Source organism: Kogia breviceps, chromosome 5 (assembly GCF_026419965.1).
Source record: "Kogia breviceps isolate mKogBre1 chromosome 5, mKogBre1 haplotype 1, whole genome shotgun sequence".
NCBI classification, from domain to species: domain Eukaryota; kingdom Metazoa; phylum Chordata; class Mammalia; order Artiodactyla; family Physeteridae; genus Kogia; species Kogia breviceps.
This window is the reverse complement of record NC_081314.1, coordinates 56,447,206-56,470,074: the sequence shown is the minus strand read 5'-3', so window position 1 is coordinate 56,470,074 and position 22,869 is coordinate 56,447,206. Positions and strand designations below refer to the sequence as shown.

At 36.0% G+C, this 22,869-nt stretch overlaps 1 protein-coding gene across 10 annotated transcripts in view; it reads right to left on the bottom strand.

The window, feature by feature from the left end:
• Positions 1-10,840: 10,840 nt before the first annotated feature.
• Positions 10,841-22,869, bottom strand: part of ECT2 (epithelial cell transforming 2) — a 65,392-nt gene continuing 53,363 nt past the window's right edge. For 5 of the 10 annotated variants that reach the window (XM_059065449.2, XM_059065450.2, XM_067034025.1 and 2 more), the window contains 3 exons: positions 17,167-17,274; positions 15,619-15,765; positions 10,841-12,410 (listed from right to left, as the gene is read on the bottom strand). In XM_059065449.2, coding sequence (XP_058921432.1) covers positions 12,321-12,410; positions 15,619-15,765; positions 17,167-17,274 — 345 coding nt within the window. In that variant the 3' untranslated portion in view covers positions 10,841-12,320. Of the gene's footprint in view, positions 12,411-13,668; positions 13,939-15,618; positions 15,766-17,166; positions 17,275-20,577; positions 20,621-22,869 lie in introns of all 10 variants that reach the window. The other 5 variants (XM_059065453.2, XM_067034022.1, XM_067034023.1 and 2 more) reach the window with 3 other exon arrangements.

Below are 22,869 nucleotides of genomic sequence, written 5' to 3'. Positions count from 1 at the left end.
ATCAATGCTCAGCTTCCTCCTTTCACATAACAGAAGGAACATTTCTACACGACCGAGCAAGAGTGGTTTGTGGTGGTGGCCAGCTTGGTAAAGCAGACTGTGTTGGCTTTCCCTCCTTCTCTGTTTCTTCATTCCACGTCCTGCAAGTATGCCATCTTGACTCCATTCCCCTCATTAGTTTTAATACAGACCTACCTTGTTATATTACACTTGGCGTTATTGCACTTTGCAGACACTGAAGTTTTTACAAATTGAATGGTTGTGACAACCTTGCGTCCAGCAAGTCAATTGTCACCATTTTTCCAACAGCATTTGCTTTGTTTGTGTCTCTGTGTCACATTTTGGTAATTCTTGCAACATTTCCAACATTCTCATCATTATTATTATATTTGTTATGGTGATCAGTGATCAGTGATCTTCAATGTTACCACTGTAATTGTTTTGGGGGCACCACAATCCATGTTTATAGTGAACTTAGTCTATAAATGTTGTATGAGTTCAGACTGCTGCACTGAACAGCTGTTCCCCCACCTCTCTCCCTCTCCTCAGGCCATTATTCTCTGAAACACAAGAACATTGACATTAGGCCAGTTAATAACCCTACAATGGCCTCTAAGTATTCAAGTGAAAGGAAGAGTTGCATGTCTCTCACTTAAATCAAAAGCTAGACATGATTAAGGTAAGTGAGGAAGGCATGTCAAAAAGAGAGGCCAAAAGCTAGGCCTCTTGAGCCAAACAGTAAAGTTGTGAATGCAAAGTTCTTGACAGAAATTAAAAGTGCTATTCCAGTGAAAAATGATAAGAAAGCGAAACAGCCTCATTGCTGGTATGGAGAAAGCTTTAATGGTCTGGATATTACATCAAACCAGCTGCAACATTACCCTAAGCCAAAGCCTAATCCAGAGCTGGGCCCTAACTCTCTTCAATTCTGTGATGGCTGAGAGAAGTAAGGAAGCTGCAGAAGAATGGTCTGAAACTAGCAGAGGTTGGTCAATGAGGTTTAAGGAAAGAAGTCATCTCCATAACATAGAAGTGCAAGGTGAAGCAGCAAGTACTGTAGAAGCTGCAGCAAGTTGTTCAGAAGATCTAGATAATTAATGAAGGTGGCTCCACTAAACAACAGATTTTCAATGTAGATAAAACAGCCTTATATTGGAAGATGCCATCTAGGACTTTAATAGCTAGAGAGAAGTCAATGCCTGGCTTCCAAGCATCAAAGGACAGGCTGACTCTCTTGTTAGGGGCTAATACACCTGATGACTTTAAGCTGAAGGCAGTGCTCATTTACCATTCCAAGAATCCTAGGGCCCTTAAGAATTATGCTGAATCAACTCTCCCTGTGCTCTATAAATGGAACAACAAAGCCTTGATGACAGCATATGTTTACAACATGGTTTACTGAGACCTGCTCCTCAGAAAAAAAAAGATTTCTTTCAAAATATGACTGCTCATTGACAATGCACCTCATCACCCAAGAGCTCTGATGGAGATGTATGATGAGATGAATGATGTTTTCATGCCTGCTAACACAACATCCATTCTGCAGCCCATGGATCAAGGAGTAATTTTGACTTTCAAGTCTTATTATTTAAGAAATACATTTTGTAAGGCTATAGTTGCCATAGATAGTGATTCCTCTGATGGATCTGGGCAAAGTCAGTTGAAAACCTCTGGAAAGGATTCACCATTCTAGATGCCATTAAGAACATTCATGACTCGTGGGGAAGAGGACAAAATAACAAAGTTAACAGGAGTTTGGAAAAAGCTGACTCCAACCCTCATGGATGATTTTAAGGGGTTTAAGACTTCAGTGGAGGAAATAACTGCAGATGTAGCAGAAAAAGCAAGAGAAGTAGAATTAGAAGGGGAACCATAAGATGTGACTGAATTGCTGCCATCTCATGATAAAACTTTAACGGATGAAGAGTTGCTTCTCATGGATGAGCAAAGGGAAGTGGTTTTTTGTGATGGAATCTACTCCTGGTAAAGATGCTGTGAAGATTGTTGAAATGACAACAGAGGATTTACACAAACTTAGTTGATAAAGCAGCACATGGTTTGAGAGGATTGACTCCCAATTTTGAAACTTCTGAAGTAAAATGCCATCAAACAACATTGCACGCTGCAGAGAAACTGTTCCTTAAAGAGTTGATCAAAGGGGCAAACTTCATTGTTGTCTTATTTTAAGAAATTGCTAGCTACCCCAGCCCTCAGCAAACAACACCCTGGATCAGTCAGCAGCCATCAACTCAAGGCAAGACTCTCCTCCAGCACAAAGATTCGCTGAAGGCTCAGATGATGGTTAGCATTTTTTAGCAATAAAGTATTATTTAACTAAGGTATATACATTGTCTTTTTGTTTTAGACATAATGCTATTGCACACTTAATAGACTACAGTATAGTGTAAACCAACTTTTACACGCACTGGGAAACCAAAAAATTTATGTGACTTGCCTTTATTTCAATACTCAGTTTATTGCAGTGGTCTGGAACCGAACTTGCAATATCTCCAAGGTAGACCTATATATGTAAATTTTCACCATATACAAACAACTTATCTTTATGAAGTAAAACATGTCTATCTTGACGTTTTTGTCTGGTTTCTTTTCCCCACACACAGAGGTTATGACAATATTTTCCTATATTTTATTGCTTTTATATTTTAAAACGGAACTTATTTTCAAAATGATATAAGCTGTAAATATAACTTTGTTTTCTTCCAAATGGATAGCCCATTATGCCAGTATATTCATAAATAAACCATCCTTTACATCCAAAATGAAATGACACTCTTATCATTTATTACTTTCTCATATATATTCTGATCTTTTTTTTCTGGATCATCTATATTATTTATCTAATCTAGTTGTCTATACCATTCCAGTACTAAGTGGGTTTAATTATAGAAACTTTGGGAGGCAAGTCCTTCCTAACTTGCAAAAGAATTTTGGCTAGTCTCAGATGTCTACTCTCCCCTACAGACATTAGTATTAGAATCATTTTGTACTATTCCAAAAAAAAAAAAGCAAACAAAAATAAACAAAAACCTACTTAAAAAAAACAAGTGGGACTACATCAAATTCAAAGGCTTCTGCACAGCAAAAGAAACTAACAACAAAATGAAAAGGCAACCTACTGAGTGTGAGAAAATATTTGCAATCATATATATGATAAGGGGCTAATATCCAAATATATAAAGAACTCATTCAACTCAAGAGCCAAAAAAAAAAAAATCCAATTTAAAAATGGGCAGAAGATCTGAAGAGACAGTTTTAGACATACAGATGGCCAACAGGCACATGAAAAGGTGCTCGATATCACTAATCATCAGGGAATTGCAAATCTCAACCACAATGAAATACCACCTCATACCTGTTAGTATGGCTATTATCAGAAAGATAAAAGAAGAGCTGGTGAGGTTGTGGAAAAGGGAATGCTTGTACACTGTTGTTGGAAATGTAAATTGGGGCTGCTGTTGTGGAAAACAGCATGAAGTTTCCTCAAAAAATTAAACATAGGGCTTCCCTGTTGGCGCAGTGGTTGAGAGTCCGCCTGCCGATGCAGGGGATACGGGTTCGTGCCCTGGTCTGGGAAGATCCCACATGCTGCAGAGTGGCTGGGCCCGTGAGCCGTGGCCGCTGGGCCTGCGTGTCCGGAGCCTGTGCTCCGCAACGGTAGAGGCCACAACAGTGAGAGGCCCGCGTAACACAAAGAAAAAATAAAATAAAATAAACATAGAACTACATATGATCCATTCTGGGTATTTACCCAAAGACAGAGAAAACATTAACTTGAAAAGATATATGACCCCCATGTTCATTGCAGCATTATTTACAAAAGCCAAGACATGGAAACAAGTGTCCAGTGATTGGATGAATGGATTTAAAAATGTGATACAAACACACACACACAAAATGGAATATTATTCAGCCACTTTATTAAAAAAAGGAAATCTTGCCATGTCTGACAACATGGAGGGAACTACTTAAGGGCATTATGCTAACTTAAGTAAGTCAGACAAAGACAAATACTTTATGGTCTCACTTATATGTGGAATCTTAAAAAAAACACAAAAACCACAACACACAAACACCCCCGAAACACGAGTTCATGGACCTCTAGAGAACAGATTGGTGGTTGCCAGAGGTGGGGAGTGTGGGCTGGAGGGTGGCCGAAATGGGTCAAAAGGTACAAACTTCCAATATTAAATAAGTCATGGGGATGTAATATACAGCTTGGTGACTGTAATTAGTAATACTGTATTGTATATTTGAAAGTTGCTAAGAGACTAGATCTTAAAAGTTCTTATCACAAGAAAACAAATGAGTAACAATGTGTGGTGATGAATGTTAACTAGACATACTGTAGTGATCATCTTGCAGTATATACACATATTGAATCATATTTATAATTGAAACTAATATAATGTTATATGCCAATTATATCTCAATAAAAATTTATAAACAAACAAGATTCTAAATGGAAAGGCAGTGAATTTAGATATTAATTTAGACATTTTAAATATTAGGTATTCCCGTCTAGGAAAAAAGTCTCTATGATCATTCAAGATTGCTTTATTTATGCCCTTTATTTTTTTATTTTTATTTTTTTGCGGTACGCGTGCCTCTCACTGTTGTGGCCTCTCCCGTTGCGGAGCACAGGCTCCGGACGCACAGGCTCAGCGGCCATGGCTCACGGGCCCAGCCGCTCCGCGGCATGTGGGATCTTCCCAGATGGGGGCACGAACCCGTGACCCCTGCATTGGCAGGCGGACTCTCAACCACTGCGTCACCAGGGAAGCCCTGCCCTTTACTTAATAAGGGTCTGTATTTACACGGGGTCTGTTCTTTTCTTATTAAATTTATTCCAAGAGATTTTATAAAGTCTGTCACTACTGTAAGGAGAATTTATCTGTTGCTTCAAATGCTAACTGGATATTGACAACTTGAAGAAAAGCTTTTGATTTCTGTATTACCTATCACATAACCAGCCAACTATTAATTCTAAGATTTTTAGGGAAGTCTTTGGAATATACAGCCACATCATTAATAATTTCCCTATTCTTTTTTTTGATGTATACTAATCATTTAATTTTTTTGTATTTTGAATTAGCTAAAGCTTTAAAAACCGAATTAACAGTTGTGGGGGAGGGTAAATCTCTTTTCTGATTTAATGCAATGGTATGTGTATTTCATGTAACATGATATTTGCTGTCAGTTCTTACAGAGTATTACATTTATATAATTTCCCTCTTTTGATATTTTATTGAGGATTTTTTTTCCTCTTTAAAAACTTTTGTGAAATATATAATACAACTTAAAATTTAAAGTGAATATTATGAGAATAACAAAATAAACGCCCATGTATACACCATGCCGTATTGTTACCAGTACCTTAGAATCTCCTTTGTGCTCCTCTCTGACCACATCTCTCTCCAAACCCACCCTCCCAAGAGGTAACTGTTATCCAGAATTTTGTGCTAGTTATTATGCCCTTGGTTTTCTTTAAAGTGTTACCAGCTATCTATCCCTAAATAACTGTCCTTCTTGTTTTTGAAGTTTATATTATTTTTGAACTTTAGACAGAATAATGCTGTATCTATTTTTCTGACTTGCTTTTTCACTCAGTAAGTTCCTGAAATTGTTATTGGACTAGATAAAATGCATTCATGTCATCACTGTATGTTATTAACTTGTATGACTATACTATAATTTACATATCCATTCTAGTGTTGACATTGGGTTGTTTTCAATTTGGGAATACTATAAGCAATGCTGCTGCAGGCATTCTCACACCTGTACACCAGCAGACACACGTGTGCAACGGCGTCCCTAAGTAAGAATGGACATAGGTTTGGTTATGTACAACTTTACTACGTAATGACAAACTGACTTCTGTGCAATAAATCAATTCATCAATACATCAATTTACCTATTCTTGCACCAAATACCATTTCGTTTATAAGTCTTGGTATCTTGTAAATCAAATGCTCTCACCTTGTGCCTCCTCACGAGTATCTTTATTGGCTATTTGCTCTACCAAGTCTATTTTAGAATTAGCCAGTTTAATAAATTAAAAATTCTTATTGAGGATGGACAATCAATTTTGGGAATTTCTATCTAAGAATATACTCTGTACTGTTAGATTAATGACTTCTAATAAAGTTTTAATTTTCTGCATAAAACTCTTGCAAATTACTTTTTTTTAAACTATAGCTTTTGATTTTTGCTGGTACATAGAAATAAAATTGATTTTTACTTGTTTCCAGAACCTTACTAAACTCTTATTAATTCTACCAATTTTTCTGCATATTCTTTGTGGAGGTGGGGAGGAAAGATGGGCCTATGCAGACAATAACTCCCCTGTGAATAAGAATATATTTTTTCCTCTTGAATTCTTTTTATTATTTTTAAAAAAATATTTATTTATTTATTTGGTTGTACCAGGTTTTAGTTGCCCCATGTGGGCTCCTTTTGTTGCAGCAGACGGGTTCCTTAGTTGCAGCTCCAGGGCTACTTAGTTGTGGCATGCGAACTCTTAGTTGCGGCATGCATGTGGGATCTAGTTCCCTGACGAGGGATCGAACCTGGGCCCCATGCATTGGCAGCGTGGAGTCTTATCCACTGTGCCACCAGAGAAGTCCCTCCTTCTTGAATTCTTAGACCTTTCTTTTTTTTTTTTTAAATTGTCAAAGCACTGGCTAGGACCTCCAATATAATGACATCCTTGTATTGATCTTGAAGGAAATGCTTTTAAAGTTTCATCATTAAGTAAGATGTGTGCTGTAGTTTTTCTTGGTGAAAGTCCTTTACTACCTTAAGGAAGTGCTTTTTTATGCATTAAATTTTTCAGATGTTTTTTATTTATTATTGAGATGATCTTTCGATTTTCCTTTATCTGTTAATGTGGTGAATTACATTTTGTATTTAAAAACTGATTTTGCATTGTTAAAGCAACCTTGCATTCCAGAGATAAACTCAACTTAGCAATGATGCATGATCTTTTTTATGCAATGCTGAATTCACATTGCTAAGAGTATTAGCAATTTTAGAATTTTTCCATTGATAATCTTAAATGAGATTAGACTATAATTTTCCTTTCCTTTTCTCTTTGTTCTGATATCAAGGTTATGTTAAAAACTCATTAGAAAGTAGAAAATGTTGGGATTTCCCTGGTGGTCCAAGTGGTTAAGAATCCACCTTACAATGCTGGGGACGTGGGTTCAATCCCTGGTCAGGGAACTAAGATCCCACTTGCCACACAGCAACTAAGCCCGCACTACAACTACTAAGCCCACGTGCCACAACTAGAGAGCCCGTGTGCCACAACTTTGAGCCCGCACACTCTGGAGCCCACTTGCTCATCACAACTAGAGAGAAGCCCGCATGCTGCAACAAAGAGCCTGTGTGCCAGAATGAAAACTCCTGCGTGCTGCAACTAAGACCTGATGCAACCAAAAACAAATAGGTAAATAAATATTTAAAAATAAATAAATAAATGGAAAATGTTCTCTCTTCAATCTGTTTCTTGAATTTGGGGTGTACTTACCCTGAAACTATCTAGGCCAAGCATTTTCTTTGTAAGAAAGAATTTTAACTTTGGAATCTATTCTTTAATAATTATAGAACCAACTAGGATTTTTTTTTCTTACTGAGTCATTTTTTTTTGTATTTTCTTCAGAATTTATCAATTTCAGCTAAGTCTGCAATTTGACTGGCAGAAAGTTGTTCATAATATAATATGCAGGTGTCAGTGTATTATATCACATCTAACATTATATATTTGCTCTCTCAACCTTGAAAGATGTTTGTCAACATTATTGGTCTTCTTAAAAAGCTAAATAAAACAATAAATTACTATGAAGTGAACAAATGTATAACATAAAGGTTAAGAAATAGAATGCTGCCAGAGTACATAAGTTCCCATGTGCCCCTTCCTCATTTTCCCCCATGGAGGTTATACTATGTTGGCTTTTAGAGTAACAATTTTCTTGTTTGTCTTTAAACTTTTACCAGATAACTCTACAACCTTACACAATAAAGTATCACTTTGTCAATTTTTAAACTTTATATAAATAGAATTTTAAAAATAGCTATTTTTATATCTGTTTTCTTTCACTCAATACTCTCAAGATGTATCCAGGTCATTGCATGTTCAGGAGTTCATTCAATGCATGACTATAATACAGTATATTCATCCATTATAATGTTGATGTAAATTTCTGATTTTTCATTTTCAGGCTATTATGTATAATGTAGCTATGAACATTCTTTTGTACATGGATTCTGGTATTCACGTGCCTATTTTTCCTGAAATAAATATCTGGGATTACAACTGTTTGGTTTTAAGGTATGCATATCTTAAACCTTACTGCTTAATGCCCAAGCGTTTTATAAAATGATTATATAATTTAGACTCCTACAAGCAGTGGAAGAGACTTCTCTGCTTCCCATTTGTGCTAAGCAAATATGGTGCATGTGCAATGGTATCTTACTTGCATGTTCTGCATTACGAATGAGGAACATTTCTTAAACTTATTAGCCATTTGGGTTTCTCACTTGTAAAATGTCTTTTTTTCTATAGAGATGTCTGATTTTTCAGATTTTTAAGTTATTTACATATTCTTGATATGAGTCGTTTGTCAGTTGCATAAATTGCAAACATCTACTTTGTGACTTTCACTCTCTTGATGTCTTTTCATGACTAGAAGTTCTTAATTTTAATGTAGATTTATCACTTTCCCACTATAATTAGCTTAAACAAAGTAACATGTTTAAGTAATCTTTTCCAACCCAACAGATTAAAGATACTCTCCTATATTACCTAGTAAAATCTTTATAGCTTTACCTTTCATATTTAGGTCTACAATTCCCTTAAAATTCATTTTTGTATAGCATGTGAGGAAATTAATTTCCTTTCCTTCTTTTTTTAATAAAGATATCCATTTTTCTCTGTACCATTTATTGAACAGACTGTCTTTTCCCCAATGTTTTAAAGTGCTACTTTTGTTTATGTATTTTCAATTATAATCCATTAATCTATTTGTGTTCAGTACACCAAAACTTCCAACACCTCAACGTCTTGATTGCTACAACTTTATAATAAACCTTGCTTCTAATAAAGCTTCAACTGAGTGGTTATTCATAACTCTCATATTTCCATATACATTTTTAAAACAATTTGTCATTTTACACAAACACACACACTTTGTATTTGTTTTGTTTTGTGTTACGCGGGCCTCTCACTGTCGTGGCCTTTCCCGTTGCGGAGCACAGGCTCCGGACACGCAGGCTCGGCGGCCATGGCTCACGGGCCTAGCCGCTCCGCGGCATGTGGGATCTTCCCGGACCGGGGCACGAACCCATGTCCCCTGCATTGGCAGGTGCACTCTCAACCACTGCGCTACCAGGGAAGCCCCATACTTTGTATTTTGACTGGCTTTGTTTGAATCTATAATTCAATTCGGGGGAAACATTTTTCAAAAGTAAAGAACCAATCCATGACTATGGTATAATATCTCTATTAAGGTCTTTAATTAACCTAAATAAAGTCCCATGGTCTTCTCTGTAAGATCCTGTACATCTTTTATTAGATTTATTCTTAAGTATTTCAGTGGTTTTTATGCTATTGTAACAGGTATCTTTAAAAAAAAAAGCATTTTCAACCTGTTTGTGGCTGGTGTTAATATAATTCATATTTGTATACTGATTTTATATCAGAATTTAACTTAGTAACTTATCTGTAGATTCTTTAGGATTTCTTATCTACACAATCACATCATCTGTGAATAACAGCAGTATTGGTTTTTCCTTTCTAATTTTTATACCATTTCTTTTTCTTACAATACTGCAGCACTGGGAGGGACTATATTAAAATGTTGATTAAAGGTGAAGTAGGCACCCCTCTCCTTTCTGATCACAAAGAATATGTTGCCAAGGTTTCATCATTAAGTATGATGTTTGTTATAGTTTTTTTGGTAGATAATCTTTTATCAGTTTAAGGATGTTCCATTCTACTCCTAATCTGCACAAAATTTGATCACAAGAGACAAATTTATCGGCTGTTTTCCCTGCAACTACAGAGGTAATATAATTTTTCTCCCTTAACCTATTAGGAAAATATACTGATAAATTATCTAAAATTAGAATAACCTTGTGTGCCTGGCATAAACCCAACTTGGTTCTGATATACTATTCTTCTTATATATTAACAATATTTCATTTGTTAACATTTTGAAATATTGCATGTATTTTCACAAATAGGATTAACATTTCTTAAAATGTCCAAAGTTATCCAGAACTCATAAAATGAGATGGGAAGTTTCATTCCTCTATTCTCTTGAAGTATTTGTATAAGATTGGTATTAATTCTTCATTAAATATTGAATAGCATTATCCAGTGAAGTCATCTGGGCCTGGTGATTTTTTTCTAGGAATAATTTAAAATGTGGATTCCATTTCTATAGTGTTTATAGGAACATTTATATGTGTTCTATTTCTTCCTATATCAGTATTAATAAGTTACATTTTTCTAGAAATATGTCTATGAGAATTGTGGTATTCTGTTGCAGTAATGAGTTCCAATTTGCTCACATCTTCCTGCATCCACACTCCTGGGTAATAGTACCTTCCCACAATGACTTTAAAGCTCCCTTTAAAGTTAAAATTAACTACCTGCTACACTTTGCCAGTGAACATCCAATACATTTCCAACTTCATGCCTTTTCTCACATCACTTCCTCTCCCTGGAAAACCCACATCTTTGGAGGCAACCATAGCTCCCTCCATCCCAATTCAATGATAAAAGTTGTGTATTTTCTGCCAGAAAAAATGCATACATGCACATAAACATAAACTTTTATATAAACTACCATAGGATTCACTACCTCCATTCTGCAAAGTAGATTCCAGATTAAAGACTCCTAACTTACATATTGCCCAGTATATATAATGCTTACAAATACTAATAGAGGAATAAGCAATAAATATGCAAGCAAATACACAACAGAGCAAAGGCTGATATAAACATTCATACTGGCCTATGAAAATTTGTCTGAAAGAACTGTTTAAAACATGAAACATAAAATATACTTGAGTTTTAAGTATTTATTTACAAAGTTCTTCCTAATACAACTGCTTTTAAAATATAGCAATAAAGGATCATTACTATTTAAAAGTGGTACATATGTGACATAGAAAAAAATCCATATAGTCAAACTATCATAACTGATAACTGAAAATTGTTAGGTGACAAACATCTGCAATACTCCCTGAACAGGTAGGAAATAAAAATGCATTTATTCATAGGAACTTGATTAATTTGTATTACTGACTTAAAAAAAAAAGACTACTGTGAAAGATAACATCAGGGCTTGAAAAATATTTTACAAAAGCAAATAAATGTATTTCAGTTTTATACTTAATTATGAGGCCATGATAAAAATTTGACCATACACATATCTATGTATTTTACAGCAGGTTAGCCAACTTTAGAATTATTTCATAAAGAATATAAACAATCTTTACCACAATTTCCCCATGGTCTTATTCTTCAAAATAAAATTCCACACACTATCAAACTAAATCAAGATTTGCTAATGGCTAAAATCATCATAAGGATATTATCCCTTAAACAGCTACAAGTATACACCAGTATCATGTTTGTGCAAAATATACATTATTTTCTAATCTTTCTGCCCTTATCTCAATTTGCAAGCGTATTTTGAAACCATCTCCTTTAACTGTTATTCTTGTTAATAGCGGCAAATCTTTAAAAATCCACATGCTGTATCTTTATTTATAAAATAAACTGCAAAAGGAGCAGTTAAATAACTACTTTAAATAGCATATGTGGACCAAGAACCCACTATTCAGAGATCTATGCAGGTTTTTATCTAGTAAGTACTGTGGTTTCACTTAATTTCTGAACAAATTGAGATACACAGATATTTATTTCCAAAAATTCATTCATGGACACTGTACAAAGAGATTCACAGCAGTATTTGGCATTAGCCAGTAAAATTCATTTACTGTATCATGTGGCAAAGTTACTAATATCATGAATAACTTAAATGATTGGTCTTCAATTGGATTCAACAAAGAGAAAAATTACATCAAAATCAATATAATTTACATGAATTAACTCAAAAAATTTAAGAGGCTAAGCTTACTCTTTCAAGAAGAAAATAAAATGGCATAGTTTAGTGTTACCTTCTTTCCAGCGTTCACCAAGTGCTAACGACAAGTACCATTTAAGTCAGTTTCTTATTTGAATATGAGGTTGTTTGAAAGTTTCTACAAATTAAGATTGTTTTTAAGCTTCATATCAAATGAGTTGTAGATCTACTTAAAGTATGACTTCTCCTTTCAAAGAAGGAAGGAAGGCTGACAAGGGAAGGAGATGGGATGCCCTGTAAAGACAAAATATTTTGTACTTAAAATTTTTTCTTTTAAAAATTGTAATATACAGTTTAGTATCATACATGTCATTTTTACATTTTACAAATTATCATAACAGTTAAGACATCTGAAAAATCTAAACTCTTTAAATAAACAGAAACTTAAAATTAGGGGGAAGGGTGGGGAGAACACATAATTGAAACTATTTTAGCATTCTGAAAACAAGAAACAAATGGATAGACTAGTTTACTACATGTGAACTCAGCTGAAACAGATATATGCTTAGTGTTTCAGGTTTTTTTAAAATTATAAATTAGAAGATAAGTTTTGAGGTTAAAAAGACAAACCCTAGTGGTTTCTTCTTAACTTAATCATAAAGCAGAATTAAGAGGAGTAAAATTACTTCATGGGAAATAATTTTCTAAATTAAAAGTCATAAACTTGAAAGTTTTTATATTATGTATGCAACTCATATTTATATGTCTGTATATGTTTGTGTGTATGTATGATTTTGCTCCATATAAAAATTGAGCAAAACAGCAGTGCTTCTGATAATAGAGATTATTAATATACTAAGCTGTCTAAACTTATTGTTTCAGAGTGTCAAAGTTAAATATCATCAGATTTTTAATAACAATGATACATACACATGCATACCAAACACTCAAGACGGGGTAAAAATCAAAACAAATTATAAAGGTACTGTTTTATTTTAGCAGATATTAATGGCTAACTGAAACTAAACTGAGAGCCAGCAAGGTAGCTAGCTATAAGTTCTCTTCAACTAGGGAGTAAATAAAATGAAGTGTTTAAAGAGCTAGGTTGGTAAAGTATTACCATTCAAGTGATAGCAAAGCAATGATTTAAGTAGATAGCATAATAGTTTACATTTTCCTCAGGTAAAACCTTTATGATTTACCATATTAAAAGCATAAATTTTACATAAATGTCATAAATCTAAGATTAAGAATCAGATCTGTAATATAAATCCACTTCACAGGACAATTACTACTATTTTTTAAATAATCATTTTCATAAATAAGAAAATCTCTAATGGGACTGAATTTTTCTGGACTTATGAGTAAATTATCTTGCAAACATATCTTTATGTGCCAATAGGCAAAGAAACTCTATTAAGCCTATGTTGTGAATTCAAAGCAGTTATAAAGTTGTGAATTCAAAAGTCCCCACCCACCTAATTAGTAACTCAGTGGAGAAAAATACTTTCTTTTTTCACAAACGCAAACTTCAAATAGCTAATGAGCTCACATTAAACTTCACGAGGCTTGTTTCCATTACTGGTTGGCATATCTCCTAATTCTTCACAAATGTCAAAGATGACTTGGATAGAACTTTTTTTTTGAAATTTGAAAACTCAGTATTTCCTTCTAGCATCTCTGAAAAACTAGCTTGTGAGGCAGAATGACGTATAGATCGAAACCAGGAGTTTTGAGAGCGCCCACCAGTAGAGTTTGAGCGCTGAACATAACCATGCTTAGTAAATCCAATTATAGTGCTTGTGGAAACAGAATGGGTAATCTGTTAGAACAGAAATAGGCAATTGAGAAGATGACATGAATGTCTTAAAGATATTTTAGGTACTTCTTATTTATGCTGTCTACATAAAATTGACAAAACCATAAATAATATATATTAATTTTCCAAAATTCTTCTATAAAATCCAATTATCTTTGTTTGAAAAGCAATAATGTTTATAATAGTTACTATAAATGCAGGAAATAAACAAGGGATAGTACTTTGGCCTTCAGAAAGCTTACAATCTGATTTTAGTAAATGAATGCTAAATTTTGTCAATTTCAATATATTTTTCATCAATCAAATTTCTTTGCAAAAATTTATATCATCAACTAAGTACAATTTCTCTCTCACTGGAAGGTTAATCTTGATTAAAAGTCTGTATAAACATACTCATATTTAGCTGTAACTTTTTTTTTTTTTTTTGCGGTACGTGGGCCTCCCACTGCTGTGGCCTCTCCCGTTGCAGAGCACAGGCTCCAGACACGCAGGCTCAGCGGCCATGGCTCACGGGCCCAGCCGCTCCATGGCATGTGGGATCTTCCCGGACCGGGGCACGAACTCGTGTCCCCTGCATCGGCAGGCGGACTCTCAACCACTGCACCAACAGGGAAGCCCTCCCTAGCTGTAACCTTTGATGTATATTAACTAATGACTTAACTAGCTTTATAAGTTATTAAGCATCATGTGCCTTTTCTGTATAAATTTTAACAATTAAAGGTAACCATTTATAAAACACCAAAGCACTCCTTTTGTGCACTTTGTGTATATTAACTTATTTAATCCTTACAACTACTACTTTAGATTCATTTTACAGACAGTGAAATTGAAACAGGAAGATCTCTAATAAGCTGACAAAAGTCACACTGCTAGCAAATAGCAGAACCGGGATTTAAACATGTGAGTTCCAGAGTTCACGCTCTTAACCACTACTCAAATTGCCTTTGAGTACATAATCACATTATGTGTGAGTGAGTGTGTGTGTGTGTGTCTGTGTGTGTGTCTGTGTGTGTGTGTATTTACTCTCTACAATAACACCATAGGTAAGTACTATTAACCTCTTTTCTCGTCTGCAAAAATGGGGATAAGAGAGAATAGGAAACTTGCTGAAGGACATACAGCTAAGAAATGACAGTCACTTGCTTTTCTTAACCTTAGTAGTTAAGGTTAATAATTTTTACAAAGGACAGATACATCATTATTTAGTGACAGTAATAAATGTTAGAAATGCCCTTAATATTAATTAAATGACTAAAATTCTGACACTGTTGGGAATTTGGATTGCTCAGGAAACATTTAAAAATATATACATGAATTTAGAACCCATATCTTCCATTGATATTCACAGCTTCAGAGATTATATATTCATCACAGAATAAAAGAAATAAAACTCAGTCTCTGCTATATTACTGGAGCCAGATAGGCCAGATTGAAACATGTTTCTTTCTTAGAGATCTACATCTCAATCCCAATAAAATTTCATATCAAACTACACATTAAGTAAGTCTCTAGTTGATTAAGTGAGGTTTTCTCAGTTACCTAACCCAGTAAAGAGGTCAGATGCTTAGATATATCCAAAAAATTGATGGAGATATTAATATTTCCATCTTTAAAAAGTTAACAAATTCCACACCAACTTCATAAATTTGGAGTCATTTAGCCCATTAAATCAAAATTACTTACTGCTAATGATGATGTGCTAGACAGACGACTCATTACATGCTTATCACTGCTAGAAGGACTTCTTCCCTCCACTGAACTTTGGGATGTCATAAGAGCCCTTCGTAGAGCTCTTTTTGGAGTTTTGGAGAAAGAGAATGCTCTTGTAACCTAGAGTTAAATTATAACTAATTAAAAAACCTAGACAAATCTAACTGATTAGAACAATTATATGTAAACAAAGCCAAATTCACACCAAAAGTTTTTCTCTAAAAAGTATATAGCAGGATTAGAATCTCTTTGTACAAAGCAGTGAGAAAATGTAGTACATTGTAGATTACTCCACCTTGGTTTCATAGAGCACTAATCTAGCAGGAGAAAGTGGGAAGGGAAAATTTGGCATGAGAGAAGAAACGTGGGTGTTATTTGATTCTGCTACAATTTAGTTGTGAGATAGATCTTTTTATTTTTTTTGCGGTACGTGGGCCTCTCACTGTTGTGGCCTCTCCCATTGCGGAGCACAGGCTCCGGACGCGCAGGCTCAGCGGCCATGGCTCACGGGCCCAGCCGCTCCGTGGCATGTGGGATCCTCACAGACAGGGGCATGAACCCGTGTCCCCTGAATCGGCAGGAGGACTCACAAGCACTGCGCCACCAGGGAAGCCCTAGTTGTGAGATCTTTGATCCAAAGTCACTTAAACTTCAATTTCTTTAATTGAAAAAGTGTAGGAGTTTACGTGAATCATCATTGTTATCTACTATACATCATACATGTTAAATGCAGAGATACAATGATGATTAAAGTATAAAGTCTCCCCTCAAAGGCAAGGAAAACAACAACTAAAAAACTTATAAACCTAGCAAGTAGACTACAGTTGCAAAATGTTACCTGTAAAATTAAAAGTCTAGTTCTACTTTTTTTTTTTTTTTTCTTTTGTGGTATGCGGGCCTCTCACTGCTGTGGCCTCTCCCGTTGCGGAGCACAGGCTCCGGACGCACAGGCTCAGCGGCCGTGGCTCATGGGCCCAGCTGCTCCGCGGCGTGTGGGATCTTCCCGGACCGGGGCATGAACCCGTGTCTCCTGCATTAGCAGGCAGATTCTCAACCACTGCGCCACCAGGGAAGCCCCTAGTTCTACTTTTAAAAAGCCCTATTACCAATATTCTTGTGTAGTCCTCAACAACTTCAATACTGTAAGGTAAGTAGCAAAGCTATCTTCATCATTAGAAGTCTGAAACACACTTATGGTAAGGAATAGATTCCAGGTTTCCTGACTCTACTGTGTGCCCTTCGCTGAAAAATATCTGAGGCAATTTCTAACATGAATGCACACGTATCTATACCTAAAACATCATCAGAAGTATAGTAACTAGAATGGGAAGGATAACACATTGTTATAATTACTGTGCCAAAGAATTCACTGAGCTAAACTATTATCTCTGTAGGCCATTTCCTAGAACCAAAAACAGCTTTATTTTATATACTACCTGATGTCTATGGCAATACTATTTTAATATACTCTGAAAAATACATTTTGGAGATATGCTGAATAATAATTTCACTAAGACTCACCTTTTTTGAAGTCTTTTTTATTGCTCTAGATGCTCTACTCAATGTACTGTCCATATCTTTCGTATTTACTTCAAAGGATTCTGGATCAGCAGTGTAAATAAGATTCTCCTGTTAAAAATTAATATTTTTATTTTAAGATAAATAAAATAAAAATACACAGCTGTTCCTAAAATCAAACCTTTAAGAACTTATATGCACACATAGGGAGCATATATAAATAAAGCTACTCAAGATTTCTGATGTGTTTGACATAATTTCTACTCTGAAATTTATTTAAGGCCTCAAAAAGTATATAACAGAAGGACAAAAGCTGATTCAAAGAATCAGATTTTTATATTTTTTACAGTGTGTGCGTGTGTGAGTATAGAAATATTTTCTCTTCAACATGGCAAAGTTCTCAAATGATAAGACACCGACTCAGGGCTTTTAAAAAATTTACTATGCATAATATTTGAAATGTAGGAAAGAGCGCAACTGAATATCTGAATTTACAAACATTTCTTAGTAACAAAATTTCACAACTGGGAAGAATTTTGTGGTTTAACACAGTATAAATCAGGATATAGTTAAATGTTTGCTGCCATCTTGTGGTTAATTTTACTTTATGAAATATCTTCATTACCTGTTTATATTTTAGTTCTAGAATTATTAGCCATCCTGTGGCTAGTAATTCAATAGATTTTATTTTAAGGAAATTTTTGCATTAACCGTTTACATTTCAGAATCATGGTTATAAATTTAGAAAGGACTGCATAAGCCATGTAGTCGGACATTGTGATAAATGCAGGAGTAATCTCTAATAGGCAATCCCTATACTGCAGAAATCCATTTTATATATGGATATCTAGAACTTTGAGTAAAAATTCGTACTTATAATGAGCAGTTTTTTGGCTATAAAAAAGCTGTCTGCATCTCTTTTCTCGTCAGCACTCTGTGGTATGCATTAGCACTGTATTTCCTTCTATGAACCTTTTTGTGGAACAATCCTTTATTTATAACAACATATTGGCCCATAGAATTTTTTTAAAAACAAACAAATCAAGGACCAGAGGAAGTGGTGGAACAGAAGGAAGTGGAACTCACCTCCTCCCACAAATATACCACAAATACATCTACATGTGGAATAATTCTCACAGTATACCTGCTGAACGCCAGCAGAAGATCTCATAACACCAAAATGCAAGAAAGATCACCACCTAACAGGGTAGGGTGAAAGAAAGAAGACGGGAATTGGGACAGGATCTGTGCCCCTGGGAGGGTGCTGTGAAAGAGGAAAGGTTCCCTCACCCTGGGAAGCCACTTTACCAGCAGAGATCAGTGGGGGAGAGAAAAGGAGCTTCAGAAGCTTGGAGGAGAGTGCTGCAGCCAGTGTGCAACAAGGAGAACAAAGAGAGACCTGCACAGAAGGCCCTGGCCATCTCACTGCAATCCTCAGCCTAGGACCCACATCTACTGGTACACACAGGGGCTGAGTGATGAAACTTGGGCTTCAGAGGACAGACCTGAGGAGAAGACTGGGATTGGCTGCATGGAGACAGCATGAAGGGACTGGAGTGTGGTCCACAGCTGCAAACGGGGGCATGCGCAAGAAGGAGCCCATATCTGTCATTGACGCCCCCTTGTTAACCTGCAAGCTCGAAGGGAGGGGTGGGGCCTGGAACAGCAGCCTCATTCTCAGTGTGCTCAAAGAGGGTGAGGCTCTGCTTCTATGTTTTGGGAGCAAGCAAGCTTGGGTGAGTTGCCCACACATGAAGGCAGGGCTGAAACCCTAACCTATGGCGAGTGGCCGCACAACTTCAGAAGCAGGGTTGAAATCTGAGTGTTCCAGCAGCTGTGATATCTGCGGATTTGTGCACCTGAGACAGCTTTGTAAATCCAGTGTCTGCAGGACATCAGGGTAGATTATTGGTGCTCCTGTGGCTGAGGCAGGTCTGGCAATAGCAGGCTCTGCTGGCACTCACACACAGAGGTAGGGCCGGGGTCTGGGCTGACTCAGTAACTCCTATGGTGGGTCCAGGTGCTTGACCCAGTCCAGGTGCATGACCATGGCGTACCAGTGCTTGAACTCAGTGCTAGTGGCTTTGTGAGCACAGCGCCTGAGGGATACCCAAGCTTACTGCCTGAATTCCCATGGTTGAGGTGGGTCTGAGGGCAGTGCCAAAGACAGTATACTTTGGTGAGCCAACATGACAGGTAACAGGCAAAACCACAGAGCGACTTCCAAGTAGACAGCTTCTGCAGAGAAATAATCAGGGGCTCCTCTCCCAGCAGGGGCATTCAAGCCCCACCTACCTCACACCAGTCCAGAAACAGAGCTGGTGGCATCTACTCCAACAACTGGGGAGCAGACCCTGCCCCTGACAGGGCTCTGACAACCAAAGAGCAAAGAGGAGGCCACGCTCAACATCCAGTGCAGGCTCTGGTCATCACGATAACAATCATACCCCCTTATCAAGGGGATAACGGCTAACACACACTAAAGAAAAATGTGGCAGACATCCATAATAAAAACAGCCCTTAAACAAAAATATTACACTCATGAAGGCTACACAGGGAAACACAAAAAACAGCCCTTCAGGACCACAGCAGATAACTATTTCTCCTTAATTCACAGAGTCAGAGAAATAGAAGTAAAATGAAGCAGAAGAAACACTCCCAATTAAAAGACCAAGAGAATTCCCCTGAAAGAACAATGAAACAGACATCTGCAGTCTAGCAGATCCGGAGTCCAAAAAGGAGGTAATGAAAATACTGAAGTAATTAAGCAAGTCTATCAATAGAAATGCACATTACTGTAAAAAGGAACTAAAAACTATAAAAAGGAGGCAATTAACTTAGAAAACTCATTTGCCAAAACAAAAGCTGAGCTCAAGGCAATCAACAGCAAACTGGATGATGCAAAAGAACTAATAAGTGATCTGGAAGATAAAATAATGGAAATCACCCAATCAGACCAGCAGACAGAAACACAAATGAAAAAAGAAAAAAAAAAAAGGAAAGCAATAAATGAGACCTATGGGATAATATAAAGTATCCAGATCCATGCATAATAGGGATCCCAGAAGGAAAACAAAGAGAAAAGGGGATCAAAAATTTATTTGAAGAAATTATGGCTGATAACTTCCCAGATATAAAGAAGGAAACAGATACCCAGGGTACAGGAAGCACAGAGGGTCCCAAACAAGATGAACCCAAACAGACCTACACCAAAACATTATAATTAAAATGGCAAAAGTTAAAAGATATAAAGAGGAATCTAAAGGCAGCAAGAGAAAAACAAAGTGTTAATTACAACAGAAACCCCATAAGGCTATCAGCTGATTTCTCTACAGAAACATTGAAGACCAGAAGGGAGTAGCAAGATATATTCAAAGTCTTGAAAGGGAAGAAGCTGCAACCCAGGATACTTACCCAGCAAGATTATCACTTCTCTAAATAGAAAATAAGCAAGAATCTAGAGGAAAGAGAGATATCTCAATTGGAAAGTAAATCACTTAAGCCAGTATACAGATTAAAAAAATAAACTTTTGTGAAAGCGATGATAACTACAATGAACACCAAAAGAATAAACATGAAGATGTAAAAGAGGACATCAAAATCATAAAATGTGGGGGAAGAGAGTATGAAAAATATACAATAGATTCACAAAAAACAAAAGAACAGAACAAAAGCATAATACAAAAGAAAACCATCAAACTACAAAATGAAAAACAAAAGAAAGGAACAAAGAAGAAATACAAAATCAACTGGAAAACAAGATTTAAAATGGCAATAAATACATATCTATCAATAATTACCTAAAATGTCAATGGACTAAATTCTCTAATAAAAAGACATAGAGTGGAAGATTTAATAAAAAAACAGGAGCTTACAATATGCTGCCTACAAGGGACCCACTTTAGGGTGAAGGACACACATAGATTGAAAGTGATGAGATCGAAAAAGATATTTCATGCAAACAGAAATGACAAGAAAGTGGGTCTAGCAATACTCCTATCAGACAAAACAGACTCTAAAACTAATGTAATAAAGATAAAAAGGACACTCTGTAATGATAAAAGGGTCAATACAAGAAGAGGCTATTACACTCATTAACATAACACTTGTTAACATATACAATATAGGAGCACCTAAATACAAAAAGCAAATGGTAACAGACATAAAGGGAGAAATTGACAGGAATACAATAGTAACAGACTTTAACACCTCACTCACACCAATGGACAGATCTTCCAGATATAAAAATCAGTAAGGCAACAGAGATCCTAAAAGATACAACAGAACAGTTAGACTTAATTGATATTTTCAGGACATTACATCCAAAAAAACCAGAATACACACTCTTTTTAAGTGCACATGGAATAATCACTAGGATGAACCACATACTAGGATAAAAAACAAGCCTGAACAAATTTAAGAGGATAGAAATTATTTCAAGCATCTTTTCTGACCACAAAGGCGTGAAACTAGAAATCAACCACAAAAAAGAGAAATGAGAAAAAAATGATTACATGGAGACTAAAAAACATGCTACAAAAACCAATGGGTTGATTGATGCAATCAAAGAGGAAATCAGAAGGTACCTTGAAACATATGACATAAAAACACAACCATACAAAATCTATGGCATGCAGCAAAAGAAGTTCTTACAAGGAAAGAAATAATAAAGATCAGAGAGAAAATAAAATATAGATTTTAAAAAAATAGAAAAGAGCTGGTTCTTTGAAATGGTGAACAAAATCAGCAAACCTCTCTTCAGGCTCATCAAGAACAGAGGATCCAAATAAACAAAATAAGAAATGAAAGAGGGGCTTCCCTGGTGGCGCAGTGGTTGAGAATCCGCCTGCCGATGCAGGGGACACGGGTTCGTGCCCCGGTCCGGGAAGATCCCACATGCCGCGGAGCAACTGGGCCCGTGAGCCATGGCCGCTGAGCCTGCACGCCCGGAGCCTGTGCTCCACAACGGAAGAGGCCACAGCAGTGAGAGGCCCACGTACCGCAAAAAAAATAAAAATAAATAAATAAATTAAAAAAAAAAAAAAGAAAAGAAAAGAAATGAAAGAGGAGACATAACAACTAGTACCACAGAAATTTAAAAAACTATAAGACAATACTATGAACAATTATATGCCAACAAATTCAACAACCTAGAAAAAATGTACAATTTTCTAGAAACATACAATCCACCAAAACTGAATGAAGAAGAAAGAAAATTTGAACAGACCATTCACTACAAGTGAAATACAATATGTAATGAAAAAACTCCCTGCAAACCGAAGTCAGGACCAGATGGCTTCACTGGGGAATTCTACCAAACATACAAAGAAGAACTTATAAAAACCCTCCCCAAACTCTTCCACCAAAAGATTGAAAAGGGAACACTCCCAAAGGCATTCTAGAAAGCCACCATCACCCTGATACCAAAACCAAAAACAATACCAAAAAGGAAAATTAAAGGCCAATATCTTTGATGGATGTAAATGCAAAATTTCTCAACAAAATATTAGCAAACCAAATCCAACAACACATAAAAACAAGATCATATACCACAACCAAGTTGGATTCATCCCAAGGTCACAAAGATGGTTCAACATAAAAATCAACATACAAATATCAATCAGTGTGATAACACCACATCAACCAAAGAAAAAGATAAAAAACACATCATCATCTCAACAGATGCAGGAAAAGCATCGGATAAAA